Source organism: Aspergillus nomiae (genome assembly GCF_001204775.2).
Source record: "Aspergillus nomiae NRRL 13137 chromosome Unknown contig00128, whole genome shotgun sequence".
Lineage (NCBI taxonomy): Eukaryota > Fungi > Ascomycota > Eurotiomycetes > Eurotiales > Aspergillaceae > Aspergillus > Aspergillus nomiae.
In genome coordinates this window covers 55,985-74,061 of record NW_015378183.1, presented here as the reverse complement: position 1 = coordinate 74,061, position 18,077 = coordinate 55,985, and the positions used below count along the sequence as shown (strand labels likewise).

Sequence of the window (18,077 nt, the reverse complement as noted above, 5' to 3'; positions counted from 1 at the left end):
CCCCCTATCTCTGGCCTCCTTTTCTCGTTCATTTATTGCGTATCTTTTGGCGTGTTTTTGCCCCAGACATCTACAAAACCGCATTGATGTATTTCTGCTCTTGACATTTTTATACATTCGTTGATTCCCCACATAGGAGCTTGTTTTGGTACCTTACCCTTATGGTTCATTTTTAACTGCATGTTTCTGGAGTGCTGTGCTGGTACATATTTTGTAACATAGATCAATGATTAAGCCATACGTCACACTGAGAGAATCCGATGAAATAGCAAATGCTTCCTATTGCGTTACAAGAATAAGATTCTAGGTATAGAGCCGCAGAAATATGCTAGCAGATTATACATGAGTTGTTCTTGGGGACTAGGCAAGGATAAAGAATAAAGTGTTAAAAATCCGACACAGCTGCTTTACTTTTTGAGCCCAAATGGCAGTAATCCATTTAGGCAACATGAGACATCAAAGACCGGCGACTCCAATCCAAACGCCCGATAAGCCCAGTATTCCAGACAAATAAAGAGTTGAGGAATTTGGCCAAAGCCCAACGGAAGAGCCTTGATTAACAAGTTGCACAACACATCTCTTAACCACCACCCGACTTCCTGGATTTCCGTTCATTGTTCCTCATCTTCCTTTCGTTTCGTCGTATCCTCTCCTTACGCTCAGCCCGCGACATCCCACGGATCGAGCTTCCCTTAGCCGCAGCATCTTCCTCTTTCTTCCAATCCTTCTCATTTACTTCAACCAACCAATCCTCATCCGACTTATTCTTTCCCTTATAGCCCCAGCGAGGAACCCACTCGCCCTTCTCCTCATCATAGACCAGCTTCTTCCGGCGCTCCTTGTCCGCAAGTCCAGCACCAGCTTTGCCACTGAATCTGCCAATGCCCTTCTTGCGTGCGAAAAGCTCCCACTTGGTGGGTGGCTTGGGTGTCGGCAGAGGCTTGTGTCTGGGAAGAACAGTTGTAGGCGCAGGAAGCGTCAGGAGCACACCCTGTTGTGAGGAGGTAATGGGACAAGTAGTGAGGAGTTGGTTGAGGAGAGACTGCACACCATCGCGGGCGGTGGCCTTCAGAGAGACATTTACTGGTTCGGAGCGAGAAATTTCGAGGGGATTGGGGTCATTCGCAAGGAGATGGCCGAGATCAAAAGTGTAGGGAGTAGGTTTAGAGACTGTAATGGGTCTAAAGTGCCATTGCAATTAGTATACCTCGTACATAGCAATCTATACATCGACTACTATAGATAGCGACTCACAATCTCTCGGGCTTCGATTTTGGCGCCGCGGAGGCAGCCGTCGTTGTTCCTGTTTCCGACATCGTCAGGCGCACCTCAGTTAAATCCAACGAGGTAGTATATGCGCTAGGGGAAGTGCGACTGGATTGTAAGATTGACTAGCCGATAGAAAACTGAAGCGGAAAAAAAAGTTGGTTGATAAATTTAGGGGAGCCGCTTTAAGATGACCACAATAATGACAGACCGCCTTCGATGTTGGGCTTGCGGCAACTAGACTAACCTTGAATAGGAAATCAGAGGAATCTTAGTTCAAGTTCCAAATTGTGCTCCGAATTTCAATCCAGTTCATACGCTTGGGCAACAATCAACGCGGCCTCCCCTTCCTTTATCCTATAGCAGTTTCCATTGACCGTCGTACCACTGGCCGCTGAGCCAGTGTGTTGCAGCACAATGGTTTCCTCCTTCTGCTGGGGCTGCCTGACGCGGCTTCGTCCTACACCTCGAGCCGTTTTACCTCCGCCGGTAGCAGCTCCAAGAGCAGCAGCATTTCACACATCGACGGTGCGTTATGCATTGCCAACGAAGAAGAAAAACAGCTTGGATGGTCCTCCCAAGTACCGCCAGGCCAAGTCCGCCAGAATGAAGAAGAAGAAGCCGGTTGAAAGAGCGCGTCCGCCTCCTGTCGGAGAGCGGAAAGCGCTGCGGAAACGTATCGTTCTCAGCAATCCCAACGCCCTTGAAGTCGAGGGTATGCAGGACTTCACATCGGAGACTATGGTCGATGCGCGCCTCCGGGGATCCGTTCTCGGCCTTCCTGTGCCGATGCTCACTCAGCTGAGGGCGGTTGAGGCTTTCAAGCCTAAACAGGGCTGGTCGATATTTCGCCGGCCTGGTACAGTGGTGAGACGGGAGACAGTGGAATTGGGCAGACTGATTGACGCTATCTCTAATGAGGGTCAAGACAAGGGAAAGTCTGTCAAGAAGATCATCACTGGTGTCAGAGGGTCAGGGAAAACTGTTCACCTGCTGCAAGCCATGGCCATGGCATTTACTAAGCAGTGGGTTGTGTTTACTGTCCCAGAGCGTAAGTAGATACCATCCATACGTGTCTGCTTCAAGTCTTCCTAACTAACATGTTCTTGTAGCCCAGGATCTAGTAATTGCGCATACTGGTTACGCCCCTCTCTCTGATGACACTCCAAACCTATATGTTCAGAACGAGGCGACCGCTGCATTGCTGTCTCGCACAGTCGCCGCCAATGAGCAGGTTTTGAAGACCCTACATGTCTGCCAGGAGCATCCAGCCCTCAAGTCTTCTGTTAAAGCTGGAATGACTCTGGAGGAGCTTGCCAAACTTGGTATTCAGGACCCCGCCATTGCCTGGACCGTCTTCCAAGCATTGTGGGCTGAGCTTACTGCAACTTCCCCTGCTTCTGGATCTGACAAGAAATTCAAGCCTCGGCCCCCTATTCTTGTAACTGTTGATGGCCTGTCTCACTGGATGAAGAACAGTGAATACCGTTCTGCGGAATTTGAGCCCGTCCATGCTCACGACCTTGTGTTTGTGCGGCACTTCCTCGGGCTATTGAAGCCCGGTACTGGAAAGCCTGCCCTTCCAAATGGTGGTCTCTTGCTCTACTCCACCTCTGCTTCCAATAACCCAACAATCTACAGTTTCGAGGTTGCGCTCAAGCAAATCGCTGCTCGCCAGGCTGGCCTGAATGCATCGGCACCTGAATTCCCTCAAGCTGATCCATACAGCGGAGCTGACAAGCGTGTTATTGATGCCTTTGGCTCTTCGAAGCCCACTGTCGCCAAAGAAGGCATGTTGGAGCTTCAGACACTCGGCGGCCTCACCCGGGACGAAGCTCGGGGCTTCATGGAATACTTTGCTCGCAGTGGCCTCCTGCGGGAGAAGATCAACGACGAGTGGGTTGGCGAGAAATGGAGCTTGGCTGGAGGTGGTGTAATTGGTGAATTAGAGAAGTTGGGAAGACGACTGAGAGTGACCGATTAGATATGGAATGTCTTTTCGCCTTTCTAGCATCACCTACATTCCCGTTATGCTGTTCCACGTGTACCCTTTATCCCGCCGTGTCCTTTTCACATGCAGCGCTATTGGATGGACCCGGCTTTTCCTGTTAAATTATATGTATTTTACTAGTTATATTGGGTTTTGCGTTTTGTATGCATATAATGGAATTTGAAAATATACATCTCACTTCCCTCACAGCTCAAGTACGCGGACAGATCCAGAAAAGGGGTTGGTCATATTAAACACTGAATGGCAATCAATAGTTTGCCTAAATATAAACCGGTGGGGAACCCCGGAGATAGCGTCAGGCGCAGTCGGAGATTTATCAGATGATACCTAAAATAATTTGTTAGAATAATCACTTAGGCACAGCCTTCCTCTCTTCCCCTACTGTTCTTTTCTTATACTCGAGTCACTTAATCCCACAGCAACACGACTCTTCATGTAAGAGTTGTGTTGTTGGTCCAAGTCAGTGACAGGTCAGCAGGTCAGTTCATCACTGTTCGGGAATCGTACTCTCCTTACACTCAAACCCCGCGTTCCTGCTTCACTTCAGTAAGTGGGAAGTGACCTCTACAAGCTGCACAACAGCTCACTCATATACTACTTTAGATATGTACGGGTCGAATCCTCACTCTAACTCTTCTAACCAACAAAATTCGGGTCCCCCAGTACCAGAATGGCGGCTTCCATCGACTGCGCAACAGCGGCCGTCGCGGAAGCCTACGCCTGGGCCTACTCCGCCCCCTCCACCACCGCCATCTCATCCTCCACTATCGGCGTCTTCTTATAATCCGAGCACATATGGCTCTATATCTAGTCCGTCGCCTGGCACTGGTGCAAGTGGCTCGCCAGCCCCTGGCTCAGCCAGCATGGATACCAGTTCTTGGGGAGTAAAGTACAACAGGCAGCAATATCCTATCTATGCGCCTCCGCCGCTTCCTGTAAGTCTTACCTCAAATGCACCTAGATATTGTCGTTCTGACGCTACCTTACAGCCTCGACCCCCGAGTACTCCAGCCTATTCGTCTAGTGCACAGTCTCCGATCGTGAGTCCTTTGGATAATAAGCCCTTACCAGCCAATCCAACATATGGACCCCCAACTTCTACTGCAGAATATCAACCACAATGGACGACAAATGCTCCGCATGCATCTCAGCCCCCTGTGGTTAGCCCTCTTTCTCCACCTCCGCCGCCTCCGGTACCTCCTGGATATCAAAGCTCAACACCACAGCAAGGTAATCAAACGTGGCAGCAGTTGTCGCCTCCGCCATATTCAATCCATCCTCCTGGAGAGATTCATAGTTTACAGAACAGTAGCGCCCAACACCATATTCCACTCTCATCTTCAAACGTCTCATCGCCCCAACCAACATTATCAGGTCAAGGCCCACTGACCGCTGCAAATCCCGTACCAGGTGGAGGTGCTCTACCTGTGGCCGCTCCCCCGGTTCCTCCCAAGACTAGCCACAATGCTCTTCCCACAAACTCCTCTTTATTGGGCTCTGGCGGACCGTCTGACTGGGAGCATTTGACACCTACTCCAGGGGGCGTCGATGATGCGGAGGCTTTTGGGGCCAAACAGGGCAACGCCGCTCATTCAAGTACTACATCGGAGCCAACACCAGGATATCCAGCACATATTCCCACTGTAACTTCGAACAGCCAGAACGTAACATCTACGCCGTCTGCGAATGTGTCCCCTATAAGTCAACCTGTTTATACCCAAGATACTACAGCAGCACAGCCTTTACCAGGCAATCCCAGCGCAACACATGGCATTCAAGATCCACCTCGCCCAATCAGAACTGATACTTCTGGGTCGATGTATAGTACTGCCTCTACTACTGAGACATCTGAGAGCATTGATGGTGTCATTGAAGCTTGGAATCGGCCCGTTATCACGGACACTCAACCCCCAAACTCCCAAGCTGGTCAAAGTATCAGTTCCCGAACGGATAGCCCAACGCCAATGCAAAAGCTCAGCCCGCTTGAAATCCCCAAAATAAAGCAGGATTTCAGTATACCGCGAAAAGAGGTTCAATCGGGTGCAAATACTCCCCGCTCAAGCAATACCCCCAACGAAACGAGTGCCAAGGTAGACGTATTGTCTCCACAGCTCAAGCCGTTGGATCCTTATGAAGACTTAGACCCTTGGTCTAAGTCCTCCTTGGAGCGTTACGTTGCTATGCTACGAAAGGAGGCGGTCGCTGATTCTGATATGGAGCGTTTCAAAATATTCACAGCCTTTATGTCCAAGGAGACCAAGCTACGTGAGATCTTGTACAACATTGAGCATGAACCGAAAAATGAAGAAGCTCTAAGTCAAAAACCGACACCGGCTTCGCAGGTGCCCAGCCGGCAATCTGGTAAGAATACACCTCCAATCGAGTCAGGCTTAATACCAGTTGAACCAGAGGAGAGCAGCGAGGAGTCAGCGGACGTTTCGGAAGACCTTGAAGACGGGAATTATAGCCCGGGCGGCCGTCCTATCCTTCCCAGGGTTGAAACGCCTAGTGCTCTTGGTCTTCAACGGCCTGCTTCTCAGCCGCCAGGCAAAGGACATAACTTAGGGCATCAAAGTCAACCCCAACCATTGAGGGCTACGTCGGTACCACCATCTATGCTCGACAAGCAGGAGCTGTCTCCTTTAACAACCAACCCCCCACAGCCTATATACACTCCGTTTCGTTACACCGAAGGCCCTCAGCGGGGCTCAGATCACCTTGTAATTGACCGCCCTGCATACCAGGCCTACTCGGCCTTGCGACAAGCCTCAGCGGAGAGTGGACGGGTGATGTCGAACGCCCCGCACCCAGGATCTCACGAAGATTCCCACTCTTCGGCTCCTCTTGCAGATAACGACGACGAAACTTTCATTGGGCTAATTAGGGAGAAAAGCGTTGCTTACCGCAAGGCATCCCGTAGGAAGTCGTCTCCGCCTCCTTTACCGATGTCACTCAGGAAAGGAAGGCCTGATGGCCCAGTTGATGATCTGCGCTCTATGATATCGTCACCCCTGGCTAAGCAATCAGAAAGCTCATGGCACATTACAACTCGAAAGGACCTAGAGAAGTATTCAAAAGACTTTGGTTATATACAGGAGACGGTTAGATCCTGGGAGGCTGCGAGCAAATCTCGCAGAGAAAAACTAGACAGGCAGCGTATGCATCGTCAAGAGGAATCTGAGAAACGCATTGATGCGTTATTCGATGGAAGAGAGATAGGATATGCAGATATCAATGTCCTGGAGGAAGAATTCCGCCAAACAGAAGCTCGTGCTCAATTAGACGAGGAAAGACAAGAACTGGAAGACTATATTGCAAAGGTGTTCAATCCGCTGGATGAACGCTTGCAAAAAGATATTTCTGCACTCCAGGCCCAGTATGACTCGGCGCTTGGTCAGCTTGATCATGAGAACAATAAGATCAAGAACTCGGTGACAGATAAATATAATTTGTCTCACACGATGAAAACAGTCAATGAGATCTACCAAAAGCTTGAGGCTCGCTATCAGAAACGTCTAGAAATAGCTCTAGATCGTGAACATCGGCGAAAGAAAACCGAAAGGCGACCTCTGGTCTTCATGGGAGACTCAGTAGCCTCAAGCAACTGGATCGGGAGTTTGATGAGATGGAGAAGCGAAATGTTTTAGAAGCGGCGAAGGACCGGGATGAGAGAGCGAACAGGTTGATGGATTCATTCGACGATGCCATCATGCACGGTTTGGGAGAGAACCAGAGTCTTCTCGACGATGTTTCTGCGAAATTGTCAAAGGTTGATGTCGCAACCATTCGTTCATCCAGCTTACCCGACACTGAGATCGAGCATATGTTGAGATCGGTCTATAACCTAGTAGATTCTCTACGTCAGGACTCCGAATCGATTTTGCACAATTTCGGTATCGCAGATTCAGCTCTCAATGATGCCGATTACGGCGTTTCTGTTGCTGAAGCACGTTATTCCAACGCGGATGACGATGTATTCGGACGACTCGAGGACGACAAAAAGAAAGAGGATGCCAAAATCCAGACAGATCTTAAATCCAAATTGGACAGTGTTCGCGCCGGGCCAGCCGAGATTGCCGCCACCATCAACAACCTCCTTAAATCTTTAGGCAAAGCTCCAATCACCAAGCGGAACCATTCATCAGAATCTGTCCCTGCAGGCCACCCTATTGACGTTCTCTTCCCTGGTCCTCGCCCTACGGCTAGTGCTGGTCCCAAAAAACCTGATGAAGGTCTGGAACATCAGGAGCGGCTTCGCAAGGCGCTAGAGAATGCAAAGAGGAGAAATGCCGCAAGAAATACTCCACAACCACCGAGTTAGGTATTATTAGACTGTTGCGTCTTATAGTAAATATATTAATGCTCACGATGTAACTAATATTTCCCCTTCTACTTCTTTTCTTACATGGCGAATTCCAAATTGCACGCGAAGATCTTATGTCGTGCGCGGTATTCTTTGTTGATACCAACCTATACAGAGAACACTTCGGTTTATTAGCCAAAATGCACCATAACATACAGAATTGGACTTCTCTTTATTGGATTGCTTTTCTAGACAAGAGTTTATAGAATGGTTGGTGGTTAGTCATGGGACGGAAGACACTGGTGGTGGCTTAGACCACCCATCTCCCTTGCGGCTTCTGAGTTCAGCGGAGGAAATTTGGTATATAAGATACCCTCCCCCCACCCCACCCCATTTAACGTTAAGAAGAAAAGAGCAAAATAAGAGAAAACGGGAAGGAATCCAAATGGATTCACCAAGGGACAATCATACGGAATGGCTCAAGTCTTACTAGGGCGACAAGAGTCTGCGGATGAACCACAGGAAAAGCGAGTGTTGGCGCAGACTCAAGCATAGGGAGGAAAACACGCGATCAAGACTATTCAAGACATTGCTTACTCTCGAGAGACGGCTGTCCTGGTGCAGTTCGTGCAGTTGATTACATTATGGTGGTAACGGCCACTGCCGTGCCATATAGCAAGTCTCGTACAAATTACGCGCCCAGGTGGCACAGGACCTACGCCGCTCAAGCCACCATTTATACTCTACACCAACTCTCGTTTACCGTTGAATATTTCCACAACCAGGATGCTCACCTAACAAGCCTCCGGTTTCCTTAAGGCTGTTAGGGTTGGCTTGTATTATTGGATTGTCTGATGATCCGTTCAACACTATATTTTCTAAGTGTAGCAGCAGCACACTCAGATCAGCCAGTGCTATCAATGCTGCAAGCTTTGGAATCATATAGTTCTTCTTCCACACGCCAGGGATAAACTCTAAACTGTGGCCCGAGTGCAGTCACGATGAGGATTGCAGGACAGCCTTCATCAGTCCACTGGCCCATAAACGGTTTTCTCTGATAGACAACTTACCTGTCACCTAGATATGTCAACCACCCTTTGCGGCGCAGGTATATGTGCCATAGGGTCGCTTTCAAAACTTGGTGATCAGCGTCATCCACCACGGGGTCCGCGAACGTAAGATGTAAGGACCTCCCGATTTCGATTAAATGGGAGGCGTCGATGTGTGTCCCCCCCAGTTCCAGCCGCCAATGCCAGTGCCACAACAAGAGAGAACTACTAGCGGTACCTTCCCAGATATCGGCGCATCAACCTTGCTTGGCGTTAAGTTCAGAAATCTTCCATGCTCGGGACCTCGCCGGCTCGGTTGAAGTCCGTAATTGGCTACCGAGTGCACAAAATCTTGTCCTTTTTTGTGTGGTTCAACTTAACGGTCTTGTGATTCAGTATCTTCTAGCCTTGTTATCTCGATCTCTACTCTCTGTCAGTGGGTCTGGGTACTACGCCGCCTGCGCCCAGTTGCCGTGGTTCTTCTCCTTCCAGTTTAGGCCCCTTTTCATAGCTTTTCATAGGGCACCATGGTGTAACACTTCACGTGCGAGCCATCTGAAACTACTATTCCACCTAAGGGCCGTACTCACGGGTTTCCATAGGCTGCTACTCTTTCGATTTCGTGCGGCGAAGGCAGGTCAGCCTACGCCAGAGCTAACTTAGGAGCAGATCAGTCGAAGGTATGCCATTTCTTGCTGTGAACACCTACTTGACTACGGCAGTGTGGGCTCTCTTGGTCGAAATGTACCCGCACTCACCCGTGGATCGCGGCAAACTATAAATACCGGGCTGGTCGTTGTGTTCATCTGATACCAAGATTACAAAAACCCTTTTTGCGAGCTCTGATCCAAGGTTAAATCGTTCATATTTATCTATTCTCCATGTCCGCTCCTACGAGACAACTCCGCGGCCTGTCTATCGACGATAAAATGCCACCAAGGCCAACTCAGCTCGAAGAAACACCACATCCCGAAGACGACAGTGCACTCATGGAGACTGGGACTGACGAGAGTGAGGTCGGAGGGGGGTTGCCTGAATTCTCTTCTCTACAAGGGAAATCTGGTATTATCTATGACCTTACTAAACTGGATCCCGAGGCTGAAGCGAGAGCCCTTGTGGGTTTGACGAGTCAGTTTGATGTGATCGGCTGCCGGAGAACCAAGACAGGCTTCGATTTCCAGTTCTCAGAGCGGCCACGAGTTCATATCGGCTCGGGCGGTTATACGTGCACCTGCCCGACGTTCATGGGTCTGCCGGGCATTGCCTGTCCACACGTTTTCGTGAGTTGTAGCACAATCCATCACATTCGTCAATCTCTGCTAACCTCCGAGAAGTGGCTTGTCGACCAGCTTCATGGCTGTCTTATTCCCCAAATCCCCAATTATGATGTACCGTTATCGAGTGATGGCCACCCTCCAGTCTTTACCCGCATTGAACGACTCCTTGATGGCAAACTCGAAACAGTAGCGGAGCAATTGAGCTGGCAATATGTCCGTTCAGAAGTGGAGGGTGGCATGAGCCGTCCACAGAAGGTGCGAGACCTTATGTCTGCCTTCGATACAGCCACACTCCCCGAAGATTTCCGTCTCGACCTTATAGATGACGTTGGCCAATCGCGCACTCCAGAACAGTGTGTGGTGCAAGGAGACTTCGAGGCGACCATGTTTCGGCTTGCGGTACACGATGACACAGTTTATTTTAGCCTATGCAAAGCCATGCCACCCGGTGCCTGTGCAGCGATTTATTTCGATAAAGTACAAGAAAAGTCACGGAAATTGTTGGCAGATTTCGATCGCTACTGCCAAACGGGCCGGCGTTCGGAAGGATCCAATGTGGACATCAACAACGTGATCGGAGATCTGCAGCATAATGTCAATCGCATTCAAGCGAACATCGTTATGCGAGCGCCTCACGGTGTTGAAGGAGCCGCTAAAGCCCTAGTGACACTATTGGAGGACATATGCAACCGTAATAAGGACGCGCTCGATGGCAACTTGTGGGGTGGCGTGACCTTCCATGGGGAGGACGAGGATCAACGTAACTTATACCACCAACTTATCGGAAAGGCGGAGGAAACAGGAGAGTGTTTCATCTTGGATGCCCTCGAGCAGTTAGCAGGCTCTGATCTTCGTCAATTCAAGGAGAGACTTCGAGCAATTCTTCAGAAAAATGAAGTGAATCGCGCCCCGAAGGCATACATACTGAAGTTGAATGGGCTGGTCCGTCGAGCTGAATCCAATTCTGCTGGCTCGGGACAAAAGCGACCAGCTACGGCTAGTTCTGGGGGGCATGGGCAGAGCAAGAGAACTCGCTAGTGCTTGGTGGTGCTATACATTCGTGTTTTGTTCGATACCCTGTATTCCATCCCTTCTTTCCCTTTGCTTCACACCATAGACCAACGAACCCATGACTCGGCCAAATACCAGCTGGCCTGGAATTGCCATCTACCTTTGCGCCGCCTCACATTCCACCAAAGCAATTACGAACATTTGCCACTCTATACTTTCCCCGCTTTAGCAGATTCCTATGGTGACACAAGATACGGGTTCGCGCCATGGTTTCTCATAAACTCAATCTGGCTCTCTGGAATGCACCCAACTCTATTGCTACGACGTCCTTCATTCTCCAGTCCCGACAGGTTGGTACCGGATTGCTCCAATACCATGGCCACTGCATTCCTAATTGGGGAATTGCGAGCAAGGCGGACCTTTGGTTCACAATTCACCTAGCCGTTCTAGCTTTGAAAATTGCATCATTTCTGTCCTTGTACGGCTGAATAGCTTTCGGTGTGGCGCAAGGCGACCAGGAGTATAGATTGAATTAAGGTGACATTGCGTAAGGGAGCTCCACATTGAGGAAAACGTGGAATTCGCACCACATCCCGTCAACAGTTCATAGCGATCATACTCCGTACATACCACTGATGATACCAGTCCCCGCACGCTAGTATGTAGCTCTGGTATGGTTGACTCAGATATTTGTGATTTGTTTGCAACAGGTTGTAGTGCTGTATAGATGATAATGAACTATCTTTCAACAGTTGGCCGGCTGGCCCAATGGCAAGGCGCTTGACTACGAATCAAGAGATTGCAGGTTCGATCCCTGCGTCGGTCAGAGTTTTTGCTTTTTCTCAAACATCTTCCTTAGTTAGTTAGGTCTTCGATCTATTTTTTTGTTCTTTGTCTGACCTTTCCATTCTATCTTTTCCTCTCGGCCGTTTTGTAAGGCATCTACTCTCGTACTTCGTTGCTCTAGAGAGTGCCATCGCTACCTACACTCAATTCACGCATACTGTTCTAATCATGCGCTGGTTACTCGCCTTGCGGATATATATTTCCATGAGACAATACTACTTGTTGACGCTTTCACATACCCCCCTCAGAGCACCACAGTCATAAAAAGCAAACCAAGTTTGCAGTGCAGTACCAGAATATCGGTAATTGTACTGTAACCTAAGCAATGGCTTGATTCCTGACCTTTGCCCTTTTCAAGATAATCAGTCGAGGTCTACATCATGTACAGGACTCATGGCTTCGACGCTCTCACGTTTCAGATCACAACATTCCTGATAGACTCAACGGACTACTAAGATAATGTTATACAGTAACCTATCCATGAATATACTCTTCTCGATTCAAGCCTTTAGATATTCCCACGATGGCACGAACCCGTGATACCTGTCGTCGTTACCATTGACTCTCGCCTCAGAACTGGGTACAATGGTGCTAGAGCACCATTTCTCCCCCCTCTACCAATAGCACCGATTCCTTATCACAGTTCACAACCACACAATTCTCCCATCTTGTTAGGAGCTTCGAGATAGTACTCGCCTGAAACCTCCCAGAGCCGAGCCGCCGATCTTCAACCATGACCGCGACACCAGAGACAGTGCTGACCTATCCGAACGAAAACATCGTCCGACCCTTCTTTCGCTTCTATTCTGCATTTTTTCAAATAGTGCTGGTCGCAACTGGCCTCCACGTGCTCTGCACAAAAAAGCTGCTTGATCACCCGGCCGTCAGTCCAAGTTCTTCTCCCCGATTCTACCATCCAGAAGAGAATGTATGGATCATACATGGCAGTGTCGGATTGAGACTTGACAAGAAGGGACTACACACACTGAAAGGAGCAAATTTTGAAGCAGTTGTTGAGTTTGAGGATATTGGGAGTAGCTCAAGAGTTTTTTTGGGGCGACCGAATTTAAGGGAAACCCCTATCACGGAGAGCTTTAAGGCTTGAAGGGCTCAAAATGCTATCTAGGGCCTAATGAGCTGAATACTAGAAGAGCTGTACGGTTGTGCTAGGTCTACTGAGGAAGCGCGCGAATTGCCCGGCCTCACCAACCTAGCCAGTTTGACAGGGATCTAACGCGATGACTTCCAAGGTTACGTTCGTGGTTCTTTTACCATCAAGCCCACGACTATACTCAGAAGAACTGAGGGTATACTATTCTCATAGACTCAACACCGATTAATTGCAATCGCTGGCGCTCGAGTTTTCCATGCTCTGCTAGCTGTAATATCAGATACTGTTCGCGCATCGCCAAAACTACAGCTTTCACAGCCAATCAATATCATTGAGCCAATGACGCAATGATGCACGCTACTTGTAGCCACTAATCCTAAGTATGCATATAACTTTATTTTCATTATCTATCCCAAGGTTCACGAACTTGTTGAGGCTTATTTTGTCGATCGTCGAGCGTTCGCGTAGGGCAACGAGGACCCTACTATCATCCCCCCGACCTAAGTTCTTCGATTCGAACTGTACGCGGTTTTTTTATGTTTCTGTTTGAATTTCGGCATTTTGCTTGCTACTTTATGCTTCAACTGAGGCATTGTGAATGAGCAAAACCAGCGACTAACTTAGGATAAGTCCAGGACAACCCGTCCTTGCAATTTACCCTCTTTCATCTCCTCGAAGACACTTGTCAACTTATCCATCTTCTCCGTTCGGAAATGAGTCTTCACGATTCCCCGTGCTGCGAATTCCAAGACCTCAATTGCTTCTCTCCGGTTGCCGACGGCCGACCCCGTAATGTAACAATGCTTGCCGATCAAAGTGGCGGGTAACGCACTCGCGATGGGCTGAGGGTTGTTCTCAGGAAGACCAACGCACACCATTGTCCCGTTGAAGCGCAAGAACTGCACAGACTGGGCATAGGCTGCGTTGGAAGATGTGCAGACGATGACACCATGAGCGCCCAGGCCACCAGCAAGGGACTTTACATGGTCAGATATAGCTTTGCCATTGTCATCCGTGGGAAACTTCGTGAGGTCAACGAAGTGTTCTGCACCGGATTCCTTGACCAGCTCCTCTTTGCTGCCGTGGTCGATACCAATCACACGCAGCCCCATACCCTTACTGGCCAGTTGTACAGCAATATGGCCCAGTCCACCACCTGCACCTGAGATGACAATCCACTGACCAGGTCGAGCATTGCTTCGTTTGAGGGCAGCATAGACGGTGACACCTGCGCAAAGCATGGGTGCTGCTGCATCTGATTCTAAGCCATCTGGGATGGGTGTCACGTAGTGGGCAGGCCCTAAAACATATTGCTGGAAAGTGCCAGGGGTATAGTATCCAGAGACCTTCTGATCAACACAAAGTCCTTCCGCACCGGCCTGACATGGTTCTACAAGCCAGTCAATGTGTACCCTATGTGTACGGTAGAGCATTATACATACCACAGTTCGTGCAAGCACTGGAAAGCCACTTGATTCCCACCCTGTCTCCGACTTTGAGGCCAGAAGATTCGGCTCCAGAGCCGAGCTTCACAATCTTACCGACGCTTCGTGACCACCAACTTGTCCGGGCTGTGTTGGGTGTGGAAGCCAGCTCCACTTAAGGTCATGTGAGTATTGATATTAGAATATTCAAAAGGGTTCTCAGGAACATACAGAGTTTGTCATGATACTGTAGTCTGAATGGCACACACCGGAATGGGTTCTGCAGGCGTGTCAGATGAACACTGGGCCCAGCTCGGCTTGTCACTGTGCCGCGAGTTCAGTCAGAGCTTACAGATTGATCAGTACCTCGCCTGCGCCAGGCTCAGGGACGTCTAGTTCTACCACTTTGGTTGAAACAGTCCCAGGCTGGTCATAGACGGCCGCCTTTTGCTTCTTTGGAATCTCAGAAGTAGCCATAACGGACTATGTGTGAACTTGACTAAACCGTGTGTTTTGATAAAAACGTGATTGGGATGTTGTAAGACAGATAGTTTGAGAAGTGTCCTCGCAGGACTGTGGCCCCAAGTTCGCTCTTTTTATCTTAGGTGAGCATGCCACGCCAAGTTCCTAGCTGTTAGGCAGTGTAGCCGAGACGGGTAGGAGGAGGTGATGATCACAGCTGGCTGCGGGGGTGCTGCGAGTGCACATCTTTCGAGGGGCTCGTCGATCGCTTGTGAATGCCTCATTAAGGGTTACATTGTATCCGGCTGAGCCTACAAACCAATCATGTGGGCGTTTCTGAAAGTTAATGGGATCAAGAGTGAGTGAGGGGGAAGCGATGACCGAGGGAGTTTGCGCTGAAAGGCCTCGGCAAGCTATCTTATGTCAGGCGTTGTCAGATCACCGCGCATCACTGAAAGTTGGGGATTTTGGCACGCCTCAAGGATACCAAACTCAGGGAATCCCGCTATTAAATACCCGTCCCAAGCCATTGTCTCAAAGGTACCCATTGGGACGATGCGATCGTGCCTGGAATCTCGTACTTTAAATCCTTCGGCCTAATGACCACCGAATGGCGTCGCAGCGATCCCCGAGACAAATAAGATGATCTCCCCCACCCTTGAATCTCAATTCTTGGAGGCCATTGATCTGTCCATTTCCAGATCAATGCAGAGCCACAGAGTTTAAGTGAACCTGATCACACTCAGGTGACGCAATATTCGTGTCCGACTAAAGCGTCACTCAAACAATCCATCCTTTACCCCGCAATCTCCCCCGCCAGAATCGCGATCCACCACGACAAACATCTCGCCCAACACAATTATTGCAACATGCCTATTCCAATTGTAGATTCTCACATCCATCTTTTCCCAGAGTCTCACCTTCCAACTCTCGCCTGGTATGGCCCGGAATCCCCCCTGGGATCCCAACACTCAGTCGATGAGTATCGCCTTGCGACATCCTCGATCTCCACCACCGCAGATACCGCTGACCTGACATATCTGCGCGGCTTCATTTTCCTCGAAACAGATCGCATATCTTCCGTCGAGGAGGCTGGGAAAGGATGGTCTCATGCTCTAGACGAAGTCTCACTGCTTACGAGAATCATCACCGGGGCTCCTGCGGCGGGTGAGGGTCACCACGATAAAGATAGGCATCTCTGCCTGGGGTTTCTTCCATGGGCACCTGTGCCCGGGGGATCTACTGTGCTACAGAAATACATGGACCTAGTGAAAGAACGTACCAAGACAGATGACGTCTGGAAGAAGCTTCGGGGCGTGAGATATCTATTCCAAGATAAGCCGAAGGGTGTCATGCTGCAAGATGACGTTGTTGAGGGACTGAAATGGCTTGGGAGAGAAAAGTTGGTATTCGATCTGGGGGTGGATGCGAGGCAGGGTGGATTTTGGCAGTTAAGGGAGGCAGTCGAAATGATGAGGAGGGTCTATGATGGTGTGAAAGAAAGCGAGAAGGTTGTTATAGTCATCAGTATGTTTGAACTTGCGGATTCCCATTTCACCTCTTCTCCTCTCTCTCTCTCGGCCGTGGTAGTTGTTATCCAAAGCTGACGAGCATGCAGATCACCTCTGTAAGCCGAATCTCCGGCTTCCCGATCCATCGCCCGCCTCGATAACGACGCATCCCGAATTTCTGGAATGGTCGTCTCTGGTCACCGCCATGGCACAGTATCCCAACACGTACATGAAGCTTTCGGGCGGCTTCTCTGAGCTACTGCCAGTCCCTTCGGATCCCGAACCTGATATTGCTTCTATTGTGGAGAGGATTCGCCCTTGGACTGATGTAGTGTTTGATACATTTGGTGCTGAGCGAGTGATGTTTGGGTCTGATTGGCCGGTCTGCAACGTAGGGGGAGGCGGTAACGCAGTCACCTGGAGACGTTGGAAGAGCATAGTGGAAAGCATCTTAGAGAAGAGGCAGTTAACTGACGAAGAGAAGAGAAATGTATGGGGTGGAGTAGCAGTGAAAGCATACGGAGTCGAGATATGATCGCCTAAGAACCTTTTTACTATATACACTATCTATCAAGAATGAACAACAGAGATTCCTATCCACCCATCTAATACCTACTGAAGATTTACAAACGCCCCACCATCCACAAGGAGCTGTGCACCAGTCTGTAAACACACAGTCAGCACCCAACATACCCCCAAACTTGGAAGACAAAGGAATAGGAAATGAACCTACCACATAACTACTCAACTCCTCACAGGCCAAAAACACCGCCGGCCCCGCCAAATCTGGCGGCTGCCCAAGCCTCCCAAGGGGAATCCTCCCCTCCATATATTCCCGCTTGACAGGATCACTCATATCCTCATCATTTAGCTGCGTCCGAATAGTCCCAGGTAACAGCGCATTACACCGGATATTATATTTCCCCAGTGCAACCGCACAAGATTGCATAAGACTTAAAACTCCAGCCTTAGTAGGCGTATAATGAGTCTGCTGACCGCCACCCACAAGTGCCGAAATAGAACTTATCCCGATAATAGACCCGCCAGGCGGCGACTGTTCCAGGGCCATCTGTCGTGCCGCCGCCTGCGTAGCATAGAAGGCTCCGGAGAGATTGGTGTTTACCGTGTGGCCGAGGAGGGGAGGATCAACTCTGTAAGAAGAAATGGGAATGTTAGCATACCACTCTACATACTATCATTTTGAACAGCCAAACGGAACCTGCTTTCACAGCATCAAAGATAGGATAGGGTAGGGTAGAACGAACTCCAGGAACTCGGCGAATTTGCACACGCCAGCGTTGCTCACGAAGATATCCAGTCGGCCAAAGGCAGCGACCGTTCTGGCGACGAAGTCGCGTCCCGTTTCAGGCTGCGTGACGTCCCCCGGGACGGCGATGAAGCTGTGTGAGTCGGCGCCGGTGATCTCGGAGACGTCCTTTTGCAGCGCTTCAAGGAGAGGCTCCTCTTTTGGTCCGCCCAGGTGGTTGATGGCTACTTTTGCGCCGTGGCGGAGGTATTCGAGGGCGATGGCCTTTTGGGACTTGTGTTAGTTTGGGACTTTAAGGGGTCAGAAGGGGGTGGGGATGAATTACCCTGCCAATTCCTGTTAATCCGCCTGTGATGGCGGCGACTTTGCCTACTAGGAGTTGGGGAAGAGGCATTGTGTGGGTTGGTGTGTTTGGTTTTTGGTTTGGGATGGGAGAGAGGGGATCAGGGACTGTGTGATTATACTCTTATAGCACAGATAATTTTTCTCAATTGATTAATTACGCCCGTCGTCGTGCCTTTTGCTTCTTTCGTTTCTCC

At 49.7% G+C, this 18,077-nt stretch overlaps 7 protein-coding genes across 7 annotated transcripts; 4 read left to right on the top strand and 3 right to left on the bottom strand.

The window, feature by feature from the left end:
- Nucleotides 1-580: 580 nt before the first annotated feature.
- ANOM_004872 (ribosome biogenesis protein RRS1) lies at nt 581-1,316 on the bottom strand (the record flags this gene model as incomplete). The annotated part of the gene is made up of 2 exons (XM_015550129.1): nt 581-1,181; nt 1,255-1,316. The coding sequence occupies 2 exons, from the start codon at nt 1,314-1,316 to the stop codon at nt 581-583; spliced, it is 663 nt and encodes a 220-aa protein (XP_015407014.1).
- A 269-nt stretch (nt 1,317-1,585) lies between these two features.
- On the top strand, nt 1,586-6,924 carry ANOM_004871 (mitochondrial 37S ribosomal mS29 domain-containing protein; the record flags this gene model as incomplete). Its single annotated transcript, XM_015550128.1, has 4 exons — nt 1,586-2,317; nt 2,379-3,206; nt 3,881-4,212; nt 4,267-6,924. Coding segments are annotated over 4 exons (4,497 nt in total), but the record flags the coding sequence as incomplete, so codon positions are not given.
- Nucleotides 6,925-6,986: 62 nt separating this feature from the next.
- Nucleotides 6,987-7,598, top strand: ANOM_004870 (Zn(II)2Cys6 transcription factor; the record flags this gene model as incomplete). Its single annotated transcript, XM_015550127.1, has 1 exon — nt 6,987-7,598. The coding sequence occupies one exon, from the start codon at nt 6,987-6,989 to the stop codon at nt 7,596-7,598; it is 612 nt and encodes a 203-aa protein (XP_015407015.1).
- A 1,912-nt stretch (nt 7,599-9,510) lies between these two features.
- On the top strand, nt 9,511-10,944 carry ANOM_004869 (uncharacterized protein; the record flags this gene model as incomplete). Its single annotated transcript, XM_015550126.1, has 1 exon — nt 9,511-10,944. One exon carries the CDS (start codon nt 9,511-9,513, stop codon nt 10,942-10,944), a length of 1,434 nt encoding a protein of 477 aa, XP_015407030.1.
- A 2,550-nt stretch (nt 10,945-13,494) lies between these two features.
- On the bottom strand, nt 13,495-14,775 carry ANOM_004868 (zinc-dependent alcohol dehydrogenase; the record flags this gene model as incomplete). Its single annotated transcript, XM_015550125.1, has 4 exons — nt 13,495-14,264; nt 14,317-14,472; nt 14,530-14,578; nt 14,665-14,775. 4 exons carry the CDS (start codon nt 14,773-14,775, stop codon nt 13,495-13,497), a joined length of 1,086 nt encoding a protein of 361 aa, XP_015407031.1.
- An 854-nt stretch (nt 14,776-15,629) lies between these two features.
- On the top strand, nt 15,630-16,806 carry ANOM_004867 (uncharacterized protein; the record flags this gene model as incomplete). Its single annotated transcript, XM_015550124.1, has 2 exons — nt 15,630-16,287; nt 16,379-16,806. The coding sequence occupies 2 exons, from the start codon at nt 15,630-15,632 to the stop codon at nt 16,804-16,806; spliced, it is 1,086 nt and encodes a 361-aa protein (XP_015407024.1).
- On the bottom strand, nt 16,380-17,932 carry ANOM_004866 (SDR family NAD(P)-dependent oxidoreductase; the record flags this gene model as incomplete). Its single annotated transcript, XM_015550123.1, has 5 exons — nt 16,380-16,818; nt 16,888-16,934; nt 17,005-17,422; nt 17,501-17,802; nt 17,864-17,932. The coding sequence occupies 5 exons, from the start codon at nt 17,930-17,932 to the stop codon at nt 16,380-16,382; spliced, it is 1,275 nt and encodes a 424-aa protein (XP_015407025.1).
- Between the last annotated feature and the right edge of the window lie 145 nt (nt 17,933-18,077).